Source organism: Macrobrachium rosenbergii, chromosome 13 (assembly GCF_040412425.1).
Source record: "Macrobrachium rosenbergii isolate ZJJX-2024 chromosome 13, ASM4041242v1, whole genome shotgun sequence".
NCBI lineage: Eukaryota > Metazoa > Arthropoda > Malacostraca > Decapoda > Palaemonidae > Macrobrachium > Macrobrachium rosenbergii.
In genome coordinates, this window is record NC_089753.1 from 15,553,598 (window position 1) to 15,573,163 (window position 19,566).

Consider the following 19,566-nt stretch of genomic DNA (forward strand, 5'->3'; position numbering starts at 1 on the left):
GCATCTGACTCAATCCCAAATCAAATAAAATACTTTTCTTTGGAATGATTTTCAGTCGAGATTCTACACTCCATGGCAATCTACAACCTCAGTTATTCAAGGCCTTGAGAAATGCTTTGTACAAATATGGCACCAACTACTGCAAACACATGGGCATTTAAGGGGATTCTTTTCAGTTCAGTGCAATTACAAATCTATAGAAGTCAGAAGCAGGTTTTGTGGTACTAATTTCTCACTAACCAGTCAATTTCAAAAATTATGTAAATTCTCAAACTCTTACACACATGGGCATTTAAGGGGATTCTTTTCAGTGCAATTACAAATCTATAGAAGTCAGAAGCAGGTTTTGTGGTACTAATTTCTCACTAACCAGTCAATTTCGAAAATTATGTAAATTCTCAAACTCTTACTTCAGAGATGTTCATTTCAAACTACAGTATACAAAATCATTAACACTTGTTTTTTAACAAGAATTTGTGATACTGCCTGCATTACTCAAATATATGTTAATAACAGAAAAATAAGCAACAAAGAAAGAAAAAATAGAGGCCACAGATTTAAATGACACTCTGAAAACAATTATTTATTAACCATTTATAACTCATTGTATTCTGTTGCTTTATCAAACAGTTGATTAATGGCTCTTCAATTCAAACTTGGTAATTACTTTCTCAAACAGATTGTAAAAAATCTTCTAATGTCTCATTTAAAACAATTAGGTCCTATTTCCTGTTCTATGTTCTCTATGTTACTCATTTTTACCCTACTTTTGTAACACACCTAAAGAGGATACCAGTCCATCTTTAAATCTTTTTAAATACTGTATTCAAAACACCTCTGGATTTTTACTTTTGTACCCCCACAATTGTGCCAACTAGTTCCACATTTTTTTCAACCTCTAGTTCTTTATAACATAACTTGCACTTTGTCTTTGGGCCTGGGTTCATCAATGACATTCAAGTATAATTCCATTGCACCATCAAACAAGACTGTTTAAAGAAAATAAACTTCAAAACATTATGCATTTTCATACACCAATCTTAAGCAACAAATCTACCAGCATATTTATTTTCCAAATTCCCACAAGTAACTGTTTACAGGGTTAAATTTGGAATTACATTTGGAATTTCATGTCACTTTTATGCAATACAAATAAAGGAGAATCAAAATTTCACAAAAAATTAAATATTTGTTTCTGAATGGACATATCTGTACTACATGTTTAATAGTGATTAAATGGACTATTGCTTACAAGATGTACCGAGTAATTTACAGCTGTAATGCAGAAAATTTTAGGACTAGATTAAAAAAAAATGGTCTCCAAACATCAATACAACTCCAAAGAAAGCGCCGAGTCCAACTCTTCAAACTTATCTAAAGCGTCCAAGAAGAGATCATGAAGACTTGACGCATGCTCCGTAATGGCATCTCTCACTGCTCGACGGCGGCGTGATCCTGAAGTCCCCACCTACAACAGTAATACATTCGTTGTATGAAGTTTGTGCTTCTATAAAGCAGTTAAATAAGGGCATTGTAGAGGGCCTCAGAAAAATCCATTATTCATCTTGGGAGAAATGATTCTACATACAGTATTATCTAGAATAATTCTCAAGTTTCTGGGGAGGAAATCAACAAAGCTAAGTTACAGTCGAGTTCCTAACATTAAAATAAAATTTTGAAATTTCTACGGGTTAATCAATTCAAAATCCATATACTGTACATAATGTAAAAAAGGCTCATTCTTAAACTGGTTTCAAATTTTAACGGTTACACCACAAATTTAACCTTTAAGGGACGGGCTAATTATATATCATGCACACCCCCGACCAGGCAAACTTTAAGGTTGGCCAATTTAAGACAAAAAAAAAAAAAAGCCACATCAATGGAAAGAGGAAGATAAGCAAATGCACATGATGTAAGAACAAAAATTCTAAAAAAATTTCCCTACCTTCCACAGGAAGTTGAAAGTGACTACTGTATTTACAACCCTGTGTGGGGCCTCTTTTACAAAACACTTGTAAATTTTACCAGGCTATACATGTTTTTTCTAATAATTTACTTTATTTTGAAATATAATTACAACTCACACAATATCATAACAGATAAATACAATCAGCAACAAATTCTGGGCATATTTGTTGTAAAACATTTACATAAGTTTACTGAGATTGGGAAATGCAGTAACTTTTTTTTTTTTTGGGATTTATACATTTTTCTAATATTTCTTGGCAAAATTACAATTATAACTGACATCATATCATAAAAGATAGGAACTAAAACCAACAGCAATCCCTTGGTATATTTATGAGTAAATAAATAAATAAAACACGTCATGGGAGAGAGAGGAGCAAAACATTTCCTCTCCAAGTAAAGAACAATAATGAAGTTCCCATAATGCCCATGATCAAGCTGGGCTGAATTGTTTAGTTGCCACAATTCATTTATAGGTCACTGAAGTATTGGAAACTCTTTTCAGCTCGATACAGACAAATAGTATGGCGTGTAATATTAATCCTCCTGCGAGGGGATCCGTCCACCACCCAAAACCTGTTTTAGATCCTCTATTGAGGGTATCTGTCCATTAAGGGTTAAGGATTAATACTACAGTACCCAGTGCCAAGAATTCTAAATACTGTTTTCATGTCTGCTAGTTCAGAAGTCTCAAAAGATGATCCTTTTTCTCCCATTCAGTACTGGTATTATACTACTGTTGAATTTGAAGAAAAAAAAGTGCTAACCTCTACTGTATTCAACAAACTACATAGCCATCCAATTTATAAAAAAAAAAATTTCCCCTAGTCGTTTACAGCTTTGTCGTGACAAAGTATTAATCCCTACTACAGTATATGGTTCTAGGTACAACAGTGAGGTTTTTCATTTCACAAGTCTGGCCAGTTTCAAGTCAAATCTTAAATATTCTGAGACATCTACCCATAGATCTCTTGGGGCGTATCATTGGTGGTGATGTTTGTATCACCTTGCAAATGTTTACTTTTTAAATACATTTGTTTAAAAATTACATGAAGTTACCTGATGGCAAGTAAAAATAGTTAACTATACAACTATCCACACCAAATGACACTGGCCAGTGAGTAAAGCTATTTAGGGTATGGCATTCTCCTCTCTACTAGATAGGCAAAAATGGGACGAGTGACCTTAAGTCTACAGCTTCAAGTGACAATTCTGAAGGTATGATTGCTACATGTAGCCTTTAACTTTTTAAGTCACACTGGTAACTAATCCCCTTTCATCTAGCATTCCCCAGTTTTCAGACATATTTCCCTCTGTCTTGACCACAGTGAAAATTCTCTCAATGTGACAAATTTTATAAGTAATAATTTGTATTTTTTCTAACAAACAAACCTGAGGTCTTTACCTAGGAATTGCCTTCAGTGCAAGCTGGAGCAGGCTATTCTACACAACAAGATTATTCGGTAGTTGCACAACTGGTGGGAGAGGTGAGGGGTACCCTTACCACCTCCCTTCACTGAGTCACGTAACCACTTGCCTTATAGGCCAGGTAACAGAATGTGGGGTGGCTAGAGGTGGGCAGTTTATGTAAAGACCTAAAGTTTTATGTCAGGAATAACACAAATTACTTTTAAAATTTGTCATTTGTTTCTACAAGAATAAAAACTATCGTGTCTTTATATAGGAAGACTTACTGATTGGTGGGAGGATCCTGAGTACAGTAGACTTCCTAACCGACTGGAGGTTCGCCTCACCTAGGACTTTTTCCTGGTGGTGTTATGTCCAGCAGAGGAATCAGTTCCATGCTTCTGATATGGGAAACAAAAGTGTGCTCGACTGACACACTTCTGGGCTTTTCAAAGTAATGGGTGTGAAAGCAACATTGCTCCAAAAAAGGCTTGGAAGAACACTGTGTCAGAGACAAAGCTAAGATAAGTAATGGGTTAGTTTTATTGTCCATCCCTCTCTCCTCTTGCTAGAGAGAGGGCAGTATATGCTTCTATTAATCATAATGAAAAAATAGAAAGGCTGATCACTCACCTGCATGTGTCCATCCAGCGCATGTCGGTCTGGAAACCTATCCTCTGCCCGCCCAGAGAGGAAGGTACAAGAAGAAGAAAGAAGGGAGGCCAGTCATACACACACACACACACACACACACTTTCACTTCTACTACCATACATCTTAGACCATATGTTACCTGTCCCGCTAGGGAAACTGGATGTACTACACAACTGGTAGAGCAGCCACCACAGGGCCCAAGGAAAAGGTGTCCATGGACCTATGGTCTATGTCCCTGAGGTAAAAGGAGACGAACGTCGTCTGAAGCGACCACACTCCTACTCTCACCTGACATACTGACTGGTTCTTCTTGAATGCGAGGGAGGCAGCAATGCCCCTAACTTTATGAGCTCTGGGCTGGAATGTACTTGAGTCCTCGAAAAAAATGTGTTCTTGAAGACCTTTCTTGGTCTTGCCAGTGCTAACAAAAAGTTGTCAACACTCACGCCTGAGTTGCCAAGTCCTTTTAAGGGAGCACCGCAGCACTCTAACTGGACAGAGTGGCATCTCTTCTGGATCATTACCTACCTACAAAGTCCTCTAGGGAGGGGATCAAAAGAGACTCGAATCTGGCGTCACGAACAGATGGATTCTGAGTCTTCGCCACGAATTCTGGAATAAATTCGAACAAAAAATCCCATCCCCTCGAGTGTTTTAACGTTATGAGAAAGCCATGAAGTTTGCCTACTCTCTTCATTGATGCCAGAGCAAGCAGAAATACAGTCTTGAGGGTCAAATCCCTGTCTGACGACTCTCATAGAGGCTCAAAAGGTGCAATTGTCAGGCTGCGAAGGACAAGAGTCACATCCCACTCAGGGGGCCAGAGTTCCCTGGGAGGGCAAGACTTTCAAAGCTTCTCATCAGCATGGAGATCTCCCATGAGGAAGAGAGATCTGTCCTTTAGGCATAGAACTAAGCCCAGGGAAGTTCTGTAGCCCTTAATTGCTGAGACAGAGATGCTTCTTTCTGCGAAGGAGAACTAGAAAGTTCGCTACCTGCTGAACAGTAGCTCCGACTGGAGGGAAACCCCTTCCACGACACCAACCAGTGATGATGGCCCATTTCCCTAGACAGACATCCGCAGAGGACTTCCGCAGATATCTGGACATCTCCAATGCTGTTTGGCAAGAAAAGCATCCCGCTTGTAGGAGACACTGGATAGTCTCCAGCCATGAAGGGACAGGGACTTGGCGGACTGGTGGAACCTCTCTACGTGGGGTTCGCAGATGTGGTTGTGCCGTGGGGGGATTTCTCACGGTGCCTCGGATAGCAAAGCCAGCAGATCCAGATACCACTCAGCAAGCAGCCATCTGGGAGCCACCAGGATCATTCTAAGATTCGAGATGATTACTACCCTGCTGATCACTTGACAAATAAGACAGAACAGAGGAAGAGCATATGTGTTGAGATTGTCCCACAGGTGCTGAAAGGTGTCCTCCACTGCAGCCCAAGGATCCGGGACAACTGAGCAACACACCGGCAACTTCCTGTTGTGCCGTGTTGCAAAGAGATCTATCAGTGGTTGTCCCCACAGATTGAACATCTTTCCACGATGTCTGGGTGTAAGGACCATCCTGTCCCTATCACTTCACCCTGATGGCTGAGTTTGTCTGCCACTACATTCTTTTTGCCTGGGATGTATCTTGCTGACAACTCCATGTGTGTTATTGCCCACTCGTGCACTTGCACCGTCAACTGATGAAGTTGGAGAGACACTAGTCCCCCTTGTTTGTTGACGTAAGTCACTACCGTGGTATCGTCGCTCATGAGTGCCAAGGAGTGCCCCGTTACTCGATCCTGGAACTCCTGGAGAGCCAGAAAGGCTGTCATGAGCTCCAGGACACTGAAGTGTAAGTGCTTGTCATTCTAAGTCCACATACCTGAGATTACTAACTCCTCCAGGTGCACGCCCCATCCTTCCCCAAAGCGTCCAAAAACAGAAGCACCTTGGGAAGGGGAGTGTGAAGTTGGACTCCTATTACGAGGTTCCTGTCGTCTAGCCACCAGGATAGGCCCTGTCTCACTTCTCTCGAGAGAGGAATGGGAAGGGACGGCAGATCCCTTGCTTGAGACCAGAACTCCTTCATTCTCCACTGGAGGGAGTGACGGAAAAGTCACCCATGAGGGACCAGCTTCTCCAAAGACGACAGGTGACCGAGAATGACTTGCCACATTAAAGCTGGTTGTTCTTGTCGGGACAGGAATAACTGTGCTGTCTCCTTGAACTTGCTGATATGGGAGCCTGAGGGAAACACACTCACTGCTGCCATATCTATCAGCATGCCCAGGTACTTTATCCTCTGCTTGGGTACGAGGTCTGACTTCGAGATTTATTGCAATGCCTAGGCTGCAACAAAAATCGGAGACAATCTCTGTCCTGGAGCAACTTCAAATGAGAGTTTGCCACGACTAGCCAACCGTCAAGATACCTTAGAAGACGTATCCCATGAGAATGGGCCCCATGTTGAAACAAGGGTGAACACTCTCGTGAACACCTGTGGAGCAGTTGATAGCCCGAAGCAAAGTGCCCTGAATTGATACCTCATCTTGCTGACGATAAAGCGGAGGTACTTGCCAGACAACTGATGGATGGGTATCTGGAAATATGTATCTTGCAGATCCACTGTAAACATGAAGTCTTTACCATTTTGAACCGAGTCTGTCGACTGAACTGATTCAAAGCCGACAGGTCTATGACCGGTCTCCAACGCCCTGATGCTTTCTCCACAAGAAAGAGCCTGCTGTAAAAGCCTGGAGACTGGTCTGTCACGACTTCTACAGCACCCTTCTTTGGCATCGCCTTCACTTCATTCTGTAGGGAGAGGTCCTTTGACGAGCTGGATGAGGGGTGGGGGAGACTCAAAGGGAAGTACTAAATAGCTCACCGGAAGGGAATTCACTACCCAGGACTCCGCTCCGTGTCACTGCCATGTTGCCCAATGGCTCAACAGGCAACCCCCTCCTTCACTGGCAGCATATGGAGGGGAATAATACCCCTAGCATCCTCCTCCTCCCTTCTTCCCCCTAACTCCTCTCCCTGGCTGGGTAGAGGAACGAAAGGGGTGCTGTCTTGCACCCTTCCTGACAGGGGCTGAAGATGGCTGGGTATTCTTGTGAGGGGCCTTAGGATTTTGTGCTTTCCTAAGACCTGCAGAGGAAGGGCCAGCCTGACTCTAGGATCGGGCTGCAGTGGCACGCAAAGGCCCTGAGGTCGTTGCCACTGAGCAGTGGATGAGGCAGTCGTCGTCATCATCCACCCTTCAACGATCCACTTGCTCTCTGTCAAAGAGAGAAGTGGAACCCAGCAAAGGTCCGTTCCTTAAGGTTAAGACTGATTCGGGAATTACAAACTTCAGAACTCGGCAGAGGGCTGCGTCTTGCCTCTTTAGTATCAAGTTTGCCCATAGATTAGCCGTCTGGTGGGCCAGGTAAGTAAAGGTCTTACCTCCAGACAGGAACAGTCTGTTAAGGTTATCCATTTCCTCGTTGGGGAGTGATGAAGAGGAAGTGATAACCTCGGCTACTGTTGTAGACCAGTGGTTGATCCAAGAGACAGCTTAAAATGCAAAGTGGCTGACTCCTGATGTGAGAGAGACCAATCCCCCATTGCCAAAGCACCAGAGGAATGTGAAGGATTGAGTTCTCCCCTAGATGAAGAAGGAGCCAAATGGAATCGCATGGGAAGAGACAAGGAGCTACCTAGCATTCTTGGAGGAGAATAACCCTCCGAAGATGGACAAGCAGCCATTTTGGGTTTCCTCTTTCCAACGAACCTCATCCACTGCTCCGGGGACCAATCACAACACTTGCGACAAGTATTAGTCATTCAACACACACAGTTGCAGCATTTGGTGCAAGTGGTGTGCAGGCCTACCTCAAAGGGTGAGAGAAAGCAATTGCAACATCGCTCTCTCACACCCAAGCAAAAGCAAGTTTAGACTTAAGTGATTTTTGGGTTTGTATGATATATCCAAGAATAAGAAGAGATATATCAATATTATACTTCAAGAACAAAAAGGAAAAACCAAGATGAAGTGCAGGAAGAACAGCCAGGAAACGTTCGGGCAGAGTAAGACAGGATTGCGTCCGATCTGAACGAAGGTTGCAAGGCAAATGGTTACGTGACTCAGTGAAGGAAGGTGGTGAGGGTACCCCTCGCCTCTCCCACCGTTAGTGCAACTACCGAACCACCTTGTTGTGTAGAATAGCCTGGTCCAGCTTGCACTGAAGGTAACTCCTATGTAAAGACCGATGGTTTGTATTCATGTAGGAACAACCCAAGATTAAGAGCATTAAGCACATATACAACCTTAATTTATCCCAAAGTTATACAACTCTAACTCCCATAATGCACTCCGTCCTATGAAAAATTCTCCACCCCCTCTGGCAGAAAGAGACTGGCTTGCATGCAGTATTTTACTGATGACTTGTGTTCACAAGATTGGTATTTGTAGAAAGACTATATTTCTAGTCAAGATTGCTCCACATGAAGTGGCTCCTCTAGCATCCTCAGAAACTGACAGGTATAACAACTAATTACGCAGATATTAATGCTCAATCCAATTTTGAAGAGACCTAAAGTCACATACTACAGCACTTGTGTCAAGAAAGACTAGAATTTATGGCCAATTAAAACTTACAGCATAGCTGACAAATTTCACAATGGGATCCATGATGCTTGGAAACAATAGCACAAACATTAACAAAGCACTTTCTGCCATAGCCAAGGTTACCTGGAAAGCAAAATAGATATAAATAAATGTGGTTGCTCTATGTGCTCCTTCCATGACAGAAGAAAAACTTATTACCAAAAACATTTGCCTACAATCAAATTCCTTCAGTATCTATTTACTTTGAAAAATATCAGATCGAATTAACTGAAATTGACTTTCTTCAATAGCAATAAAATAAGCATAATTAGAATGGTCAATACTATTACAAATCAAAGCTTTGCAATTTAAAAAAATAATTACTTGAACTATGCGCCCAGGTGACCAAAGTATTCTCTCACTGGCCTCTCCATCTGTATTACCATATGCCAAGGATAAATGGATAACCAAGATGCAGATAATATACCTGGAAAATAAAATTTTCAAGTTTTAATTACTAAAATTTGCATTCTTGTAAAATTAATGTACACCACTAGACTATGTTGAACATCATTAATAGATAATAGGAGAGTCGAGGCAGGCAATCCCCCAAAGGGACAGGTTGTAACAGAGCTGATGAAGCAGCAACACCAGGCTGGAGACACTGAAGCACAGTCAGCTGGAAACAGATGTTGCTCCACAGATCTGTGCTGAGAGGACCTCCTGTTAACACCATCAGCATCAGCACAGCAGAGGCAAGAGAAACAGATGTAAATAGCAGGAACAGCCATCACTTTGTCCACAGATCTGTCTTTTGACACTGCAAGGGAGGAATGGACAAGCACCATCCCAATGGTAGAAACAGATCAAAGCAGGGGCACTGGAAAGGTGACCAAGACAGACACTCAATACAGTTCAACAACAGTAGACACATTTCTGATCTCTGCAACTACAACAGAATGGGGATTGATGTTTGCAGGTAACAGTGCCCACACACCCTGTTACAACCTGATCATTGATGCTGGTCAAACGTTCTCAGCTGAAAACTGCACATCACTTGTACCAGAATCAAACAATACATCGAATATCATTACCATCGAGTAAGTTAAATCAAGGGCTTCAACAACAATAACCATGGTACTAATCCAACACCAATGTAGCCATCTGTATAGCAACACAGCCAAAGAAAAAAGTGAAGCCAACAGTGAAATGAGTGGTTGGATTCCCATTCCATCATTCCCAAGCCTCCTAGCTCCAAAAACCAAACCAGCTTTCCTTGAAGGTATACCCATATAAAAGACTATGGTCTGTATCCTTATAGGAATAAAAAGGGAAGTGGGCAGCCACCCTAGTTTTTAATATAAAAAAAGTAATAGTAAAATCCTTTACAAATCTCACGAAAATTCTATCTAAGATTTATTCAGCATTCTGCACACTCATCAATACAGGTATACCAAACAATAACAATTAAAATTTTTTCAAGTAATTTGTATTTTTCCTAGGTATACAAACTTGACCCTTTAATATCTGGAGTACCTTATTGTACTGTACGTGCACTGGACTGGCCCCTGTACTAACATGAGAAAAACCCAAGAAAGTGGGAGAAGGATATGCTCCTTCACCAGACTTTCCCCATTAAACTTTTGGCTGCAAGATATGCATCACTATTAGAAGCAGCAGGAAGGCAGAGTAAGGTTTCCACCAATATGAACATTCAGGTTTCTATACCTAAGAAAAATACAAATTACTAGGAAAATTTTGTCATTTGTTCCTAGCAGGACATTCACTAATTAGGAGGGAGGTACTGCCAGAAGAGGGGGAGTGTGTCCTAGTGTGACTGGAAGGTGCCCTAAAAGACTGAGAAAAGGTAAGACATACTTCTCTGACAGTCCCTTAGAAATACCCAGTTGCCCGTTCATCCTTATCAGGAGACATCCCCCACCTCCACCCATACTAATTAGAGGCAATAAGTCAGAAACCCCTCAAAGAAACCAGCACCCCCTCTGAGGAGAGGGTATAATCAGTCGACATAACTCCCCCTACTGCGTTTCGATAATCAATGGGTTTGGGGATAGCCTACCATGTCCCCTATTTCCCATGTTACAAAAAATAGTAAGGATCACATCCTAACACTAACAGAACAATACTTGTAGTGATGTCACCACAGGACCTAACAAGAAAGGTGGGAACATGCATGCATCCACGTCGTCCCACAGATGTTGGAAAGCGTCTTGTATTGCAGTCCACAGATTGGGAACTAGAGAGCAGAAAATGGAAGTTTGTTGTTCAACCTGGTGGCAAACAGATCGATCACCGGACATTGCCACACCCTGAAAAGACTGTCTGCTACTGCTTGATGCAGAGACCACTCCTTTCCAACAACCTTACCCAGTTGGCTCAATTGTTGGGCAACAATGTTCTTTTTTCTGGGCATGTACTGGCCTTGCAAGCTCTATCAGGTGTACTGATGCCCACTTGTGCATCTATAAGGCAAGAGAGCACAGATCAGGGCAGATTGTTCTCCCTTGCTTGTTTTGTAAATTACTGTACTACAGTGGTGATGTCACACATGATCACCACTGAGTGCCTTTGTAGGCAATGTAGGAATGTTGGCAGTGCCAAACATACTGTCATCGAATCTAGTGTTGACGTGCAAGGATTGAAGGGTCAGGGTCCAGGTCCCCATAGTGAATTCTCCATTCAGATGAGCTCCCCATCCTTCTCAAGATATGTCCAAGAAAGGAGTCTGGGGGAATGAACATAAGGAGATCCCCTGCAAGAGAACACTGTCCGACAACCACCACTATAGATCCTCCCAAACTTCTTGACAGGAACCAGATGATAAGGGGGGTTGCCTGAGAAAGCTAATACCTTTTCACTTGCCACTGGAGGGAATCTAAGTTTGACCTCCCATTAAGAACTAGTTTTTCCAAGGACATGAGGTGACCAAACACCGCTTGCTAATGTTGAGCCAGTTGTTCATTCATCTCTAAGAATTGTCTTGCTACTCCCCTGAGGGTGTCTAATCAGCAAGGAGCAGGGAAGGCTCAAACTTCCCTGGTGTCCAGAATCATGCCTAGATAGCTTATTTGATCATCTGTTTGAGCAATAAACTGGATTTCAACCAATTAATGATAATTCCAAGATTCTGGAAAAGGGACAAAGACAACTTATGTCCCAAAGTAACACTGCCTCTATGGCGGCTTGGATCAACCAACTGTCCAGGAATGGGCCTAACTTCAGACTAGAGCAAAGACACTGGTGAACACTTGAGCTGTTGCCAGGCCAAAGCAGAGAGCTCTAACTGGAAGACCTTCCCTTGGCACATGAGTAGAAGAAACTTCCTTGAATCATAGTGGATTGGAATATGACATTAAGCATCTTGAAAGTCAATCAAGATCATATAATCTTCCTCCCTGAAGGATTCCAACAGTGAGTGAACGATTACTATCATGAAAGGGGTTTATCTGACATTGGTGTTGGGGGTCGACATATGTATAACAGGTCTCCAAACCCTGGGATGCTTTCCACAAGGAAAAAGATAGGTGTGGGAAGCCTAAGGAAGAGTTTATGAATTAAGTCTTGCACTTGTTAGTCCTGTCTTGTAAAGTTTCAAATTCAAACCAAAATCCAGACTAGCAATGTATCCTCAAAATGCTAATGGTACATTATTCAGTGACCGTGACTTCTAAGCCCCATGTGTATTCCATTAAAATTTACCTCAAATATTAATATTATTCAGCATATGAAACCTACCCATATGAAACAAACCCACAGTTTCCAAAGAATAAGGTGTTCATCATGAAGTAAGAGGAAGTAAAGGTAAATACGGAAAGATACTTGGTAGTAAAAAAGAAAAAAATTAATAAAAAGATGAACATAGTAGATATAAATGTATCAAAATGCAAGAATAGTTTTAGGGTACTAATGCAATGCATTTAACTTGAACTTCTGAAGTTCCAATTGCATGACATCCTCTGGAAGGCTACCCCAAAGAGGAATAAATAATCAAAAGCCTAATGTCAGACTGTTACATATTCAGTTTATAAACCTTTCTATACCAAGCTCCCATCAGTAACTAATATGACATGATACCCACACAGCTCTATAGTACCAAGCATTCCAAACCTTGGTACTCTAGGTACCGTACAGTATTTGTATCCAACATGTTGGCTCAAAAAGCTTTTCACCATCATGCTAGAAATTAAACAAGGGAAAAAATTAGACAGTAAATAAACCACTACTAACCACTCAATTCCAACAATACAAACGACCAAGAATGCTTCATGTGATACCATTTTGCTATGAACTATTCTGAGCTACTGTAATTCTGTAGTGTCAAACATGTATGTATTGTAGTGTTAAACATGTCACAATAAAAGCATACGTATCCTCTGGTAATAAAGCTACTTTCTAATCTAGAAGTTGTCTTGGTTTGATCTTCAAGTTCTAGTCCACAACTTTAAAATTATATTACTGTGCCCAAAACTTCCATCCATTATACCAATAATTTCAGGCACAACACCCATCTATCCTAACACAATAGACTGAACATTCAGTACAAACTTACACTTAAGGAATGCAATTTAATAAAAGTAATACTTGTGCCAACTGTGACCTTGCAATCATTCATAATGATCCTAAGTCATTATGAGGATCCAAACCTATCCAAACCCAGGAAACAGCACCCTACTTGACCTTCAACCTTCACCCACCAAAACCTCAGCCAAGACAAACATGAGCAGCTGTAAGGCCTATGACAAAGATTTTCATAACCTTGTCAATCAAAACGTGTCACCACAGATGTGAATTACTCAAAATAACAATTTGCAATTTCCATATAGAATTCACTGGGCAGCCACATATAAGCCAACAATTATTTAGGAAACCCCCAAAACAGCAACACTTAATAACTGATTTAGATATGGCTTTCTAGGGCAAACCAAATATCAAATGTTAAATTTATGAACTGAAATCTTGAGCAAAAGTAAAGTTATACTGTAACGACTTTCTAATGTATTTCAGGCGGCTTTCTCAATTCTTAGGCCATTTGATGTTTCCAAAGTCTTCCGCCACTTCTCTAAGGTCCTCACCAAAAACAATTCTTCATTGGAGGGGTGGCTGCAGCTCTCGGCTAGCACGCTGTTGGCCTAGTGTTAGAGTCTCCGGCTGGCAAATGAAGAATTAGAGGAATTTATCTCTGGTGATAGAAATTAATTTCTCATCATAATGTGGTTCGGATTCCACAATAAGCTGTACGTCCTGTTGCTAGGTATCCAACTGGTTTTTAGCCACGTAAAATAAGTCTAATCCTTCGGGCCAGCCCTAGGAGAGCTGTTAATCAGCTCAGTGGTCTGGTTAAACTAAGGTATACTTAACTCACCAAAAACCGTAGGTGAATATAAACCATGTTAACTCCTTCATTCTTTTTCTTTTTATGTACTTAACATTCACTCTTACACAATAGCCTAGTAAAATTTTTTATACTATTTCCATACACTAACAATTTTTCACTACCCAACAGGTGTTTCAAGAAGGCAACAAAATTTATATACCCACCTCGACTGCATGCTTAAACCTAGGCCAAACTCATACATCTACTGTACCTCAACTGCATGCTAAAACCTGTCGTAAGTGCTCCAAAGCAGACAGGTGCTCCAAAGTATGTGAAAATACTTATAGAAAATTAGAGGGGTTTTCTAGTACAGTATGCAGAGTCATTAAAACTGGTAACTAACAAGTTACCTGGAAAAAATTTTATGCAACTAACAAGTTACCTGTAAAAAGTTTTATAAATATCCATTTGCTAACATTTTGTCTTCCAACTTATAATTGACATCCTCCACTGGTATCAACAGACACAAAATTATGATTTATGAAAGCTATGCAATGAAGACGAGCATGCCTCTAGGAGGACAAACAAACCACACACCTAATTCACTTTACAGTAGTACTAGGTAGGTTAAGGACAGCATAGCCCCAGTTAGGTAGAAAGCTGCAATTTAACCTAAATAAACGCTGCCAGTATCCTGTTTTTAATCCTAGTTTTTCATTTGAGATTTGTACAATTAAACACCATCACTTAATCCACTTAGTTCCAAGAGCATTTTTCACCATTTATTAGAGCTCATTTTCCCCCTATTCAAAAACAATTCCTCACTGTGGTATCCCTAATTGTTAAATGTAAAGGTAGGGGAACAAAAGTTATTTGCCCAAGGTCAAAGGCACAAAAAATCTGCAATCAAAAAGCATATGGTTCATATGTTTGACAAATTTTTCACACCAATGCTGAGACTTTGGTCAAATGCTACTGTTACACCTATATGTACATTCTGTGATGTATATTTGAAAGTTTTGGTTAACACTATATTAAATCCATATCTTTTTAGTGGAGGGAGGAGGATGGGAGCACAGGAGGAAGTTAGGGCCCTTGGGTAGTGGAAACAAAATAGAGGGATGCACCTTACAGTCCTACCTGATTAATGGGGTGTTTTCATCACTCCTCCACCAGACCCCAAAGCACAGGAGGGTTGCATCATCAACCTAAGCTAGGGTGATACATCCCTATCTGATTAACCAAATATCAGCTTACAATCCTTGGTTATTGTTATCCACTTAGTTATCCTTTTAGTTACTATCTCCAAAAGGATTGTGTGGCCTCTGCCTTCCTATCCACCTTAACCTAACCCCAGAGGCCACCCTACACTGTAAATTTTGACCAATACTTGGCAATCGCCCATTATTATTGCTAAGTTAGGTGACTGAAGGATTGTTCTACATATAAAAAAATCTAAGCCAACCTTAAGCAGAGAGCACTTGTACAAGATCCCTCATTCCTTTATGTATTGCAAGAGGTTTTCAGGAGCATACATATCTGTTCATATGCCAGTTCCTCACTCAATGCTATGATTTTATGGCAAAATCATCTGAACTGTTTATTAGTGCACTGCAGAAATTACTTTAGTACTACTCAGCCATTACTTCTGTTAAAGCTTTTAAGCGGTATTTAGCCTGATGTGCTTCCCTATTTTTCATGCCATTTATGATAACTTATAACTTGCAAACATCTCTCATTTGAGAACTATTTGTTTAGCAAAGTAAGTGATGTTCATTTCAAATAAAATTACTTTCACTTACAAAGAACATTATGATTGATAGTCCATTATTAACTTCATGGACATGCCCACCAGCAGACCTCAAGAACATGGCATCTGAATCAAATTCACAAGAAATCATTCATATGGATTGAATGGGCCAAAGTAACTTACTAGCAACTTATAAGACCTTAGCTCTGAAGAGTGGGCGGGACATTTGTTGTCCTAAGAATATTGAGAGGAAAAGTGAAGCTACATCCCTGACCACCTCATCCCCTATACTTCTCCCTGTAATTCTGGCCATCTCCAATCTAGTGCTTACTGGATGATAATGCTGATCCAACATTCAGGGAAGAATACAGTGATGCTAAAAGTGAAATAGGTGCACATCATCACTGGGGGCAAAGCAGTCATTAAAGACTTTTTGCAAGCATGATATTTTTGCATGTTTAGGTGAAAGAGGCCACATACCAGCCAAAACTTATCCCAGTCAGTTGCTTCACTGCTCAACACAATAGGAAACTCTTGTTAGTGCAAAAAAAATTAATTTCTCATACAATGTGTATGTGTCATCCTATTTCCAAAGATGTTTTTTTCTTAAATTGGCCAAGCTGAAAGTTTGCCTGGTCTGGTTAGGTTACTATATATGCCAGGACTAACAAAGTTAAAAACAGTGGATCAGCTTAGGCTACAAGATAACGATTTTACGATAACTTTGATTTTTAAGAGGTGGACGATCACATTTTGTTAATTTTATAAATGCCTTTAATCAGTTAATATTTGATTCATTACTTTGATTTTCCACCAACATAAAAGGCAGTACAGTATATTATCAAGAGTTGAATGACAGTAACAAATTTTTATCTTATGGAATATGAGGGGCAAATGAAGAATATGCTATGTATTCATCAATCAATGGTGGCATACATTATTTTCCCGGCATATTTTGTTTCCATGCATTCTAGAACTCTTTGAAAGTCTCAGGCACTTGAGAGTTACCCCTATATACCACTACAGTATCGATTTATTGTTTAATATGTTAGGATAAGGGATTCAGCTTTACATGTTGCTATCATACCTCAACTTTATATGTTCAACACTATACAGAGGACAAGTTTATAATGTCCTGTATTCAACAATAGATAAGAGTTTTGATAACGTTCCATAAGTTTGTAAAGTGGCTAAAAGGTGATAGTTAATTGTATTGTACTGTATACTGTATATGCTCTATTCACAAGACTATTGTGAGCTACTTGTTTTTCTGTAAATAATTACCTATTGTTTTCAACAAAATTAAATGGATTACACTGAAGTAACCAAAATTTTTCAAACTTATTGCTATTTTATTCAACAGTTACTCTAGTTTTAAACTGGCTACATAGTGTGCAAGTAGTTTTGACAGATCATAAGTGACATCTTTCATGATACAAAACATTTTAAACAATCCTTCTGGGAGCAATACCGCTCCACAAATTTCAGACTGGGGCAAGAAGTGGGAGCATTATCTGTACCTCCCAACCTTACACCAAAATCTCTCCCTTAGCATTGCACACACAGCTGTGTGCAATGGTAAGGGGAGAGATTTGTTTCATTATGATTCATGATACTCTAGGGGGTTAGGATGTGAGTCCAAGGGTTCTGAACTTCGCCCTCAGTTACAGACTGGGCACCCTAAGTTAAGCTGGGTTAGGCTAGAGAGAATAAGGTCAGTATGCAACTCTGTAATTTACTTGGATCTACAGCATTACCAGTAAATCAGGCTGGGTAGGAGGTCCATGGGATGTGATTGATACCGATTAAAAACATGACACCATATACTCGTATAGTAGTTTCCATGATACTTTTATTATGGTTTGTGTGATTTAGACCATTCATTTAGTTTATTTAAAAGACAGCTCTCAAAGGCTCCACCAACAATTGTTCTCCACAGGGGAAGGGAAAACAAACAATGTCAAATGCATACAAAAGGCAGCAAAAAAAAGCTGTAATATTCTACTTAGCATTCCTACTGAATAATACCTGAATGTTGTGCATTTGCCTATCCAAAATACTGCTGTCTTGTCACGTTAGGAAATCAGTGGCCTCGAAAATGTAAAAATTAAAGTTACCCAAAGTGAGTTATTGTCTCAACCTCTACCAGACTTGAGATTAAGTGGTTTGAAGGATTCTAATAGAGTAAAAAACTAATTTTGAAAACCAACCAAAAGTTGAAAATTCTATATAATGACTTCAGTGCCTTACCTTGTAACCATCTGCATTGCTATCTTTGTGAAGATTTAAAGCAATACATCTTTTCCTTCATAGTTAATGAAAGATTTCTGATGACTCCAGACAGCTGTACCCCTGCTTAAAATAAATGCATTTTTCTCTGAACAGCACTTTTTTCAAAAATAATTTTTCAATGATCAAAACCTATATTTGGATAAATTGTACTAACCATTAAATTGTCCATTCACACTAAGCACTTTTCAAATATTTAAAAATTGAGATTTTCGGAAACTCCAAAAATACTTGAAAAAACATCAAAACAAGTTGCCCATTAAGACATTTGGGAAATATATTCTTTGAAAAAAATTTTTTAATACAGAGCAAAGCTGGTCTCGCCACCGCCCCCCTACCGATGTTCGGAAAGGGTCCCATTAAAAAACTCAGTATTTGCAGTGACTAACAAAGATCGATTAGCATGCCACCATCAACCAATCTCTGGAATCAAAGGCATTATTGTATTCACTAATAGGATAATATATCAATGGTAAAAAAAAAGAGCCAGGATGCCACTGAAAAACATCTGAAAATCAGCCTAAGCGTCGATAAGCTAAACACTACTACCGCAGCCTGGTTCCGCCAGTCGGCGACCGTAATTATTCACCGCCATTGGCTTGTTTTTGTTTACTTATATGCCTTCTGTGTTTGTGATATTTACTGTCTTTTAATGTTTTTGCGTTCATCCCCAAGGGACTAGTACTAAACACAGGGCCCATTTTAAGTGCAAGATGACAGTTACTGAACCAGAGTGGAGCAGGCAACACACATTTTCCCGCTTTTCCCTTAACCTTTATTTGCCAACTCGCGCCTAAACTACCCCTACATCTAGGATTGAGCAGTGGCTATTTTAGTACAAAACTTCAGAAGTTACGCGAATATGCCAAAAATCACCAACTGCAATGATAAATACACCAAAACCCTCAAGCATCTTACGCGAAAAAACTGTATACACTGATATACTAAGAAAGGCTACTCACTTGGTCCGCAAACATTTCAAGTGTTATCAGTTCCCACAAACAACACATTGTGCAATCCCATCACAATAATCCTACAAGATTAATTTGAATAAATAAATAAAAACAGCATAATTACTCACCTTTTAGTATACATAATGAAATATTTTACAACTTCAACCGCCTAAAATTTAACCCACGAGCAACGTGTTTACCATCACCGTTTCACACTAACAAAAGGAGTGCCGACATTCAAGGAAGGACGAGTCGCTCAATCGCGAACACGCAGTCAGAATTCAAGGAGGCTAAAGTGTAGTCGCGGCGACGTTCACTACAGATTCGTGTGCAGGTTAATGTAGCACAATGTACTTCATTCGTGTGTTTAAGCCTGTGTAAATATATGACTTAAATGCTAATGGGACATCTGCTGTATAGCTCAGAATTTTACATGACAAACCATGTCGTTAGCGAAACAGGAGAGTGCCCAGGACTTTTTTTTTATGTTTTCTCAAGTTTAGCCGGACGTTTTCCTCGATAAATTTAGTCCCTGGTGCAAAATGCAAGATTCAGCAAGTGGTCTGGCCTACCATTTAGGAAAAAGGGAAGCCATAGGTATCATAGCGTTTGTAATGC

At 40.1% G+C, this 19,566-nt stretch overlaps 1 protein-coding gene across 1 annotated transcript; it reads right to left on the bottom strand.

Moving 5' to 3' along the window:
* Nucleotides 1–1,176: 1,176 nt before the first annotated feature.
* On the bottom strand, nucleotides 1,177–19,227 carry LOC136844928 (uncharacterized). Its single transcript, XM_067114278.1, has 4 exons — nucleotides 19,077–19,227; nucleotides 9,006–9,108; nucleotides 8,673–8,765; nucleotides 1,177–1,468 (listed from the first exon to the last, which is right to left on the bottom strand). Exons 1-4 carry the CDS (start codon nucleotides 19,088–19,090, stop codon nucleotides 1,328–1,330), a joined length of 351 nt encoding a protein of 116 aa, XP_066970379.1. The 5' UTR covers nucleotides 19,091–19,227; the 3' UTR covers nucleotides 1,177–1,327.
* Nucleotides 19,228–19,566: the final 339 nt, after the last annotated feature.

Coding starts and splice junctions, on each gene's coding strand:
- LOC136844928 (XM_067114278.1), bottom strand. Junction 8,766..9,005: donor CACCTGGGCGCATAGTTCAA/GTAATTATTTTT, acceptor TTTGCTTTCCAG/GTAACCTTGGCTATGGCAGA. Junction 1,469..8,672: donor TGAAATTTGTCAGCTATGCT/GTAAGTTTTAAT, acceptor TTACTGTTGTAG/GTGGGGACTTCAGGATCACG.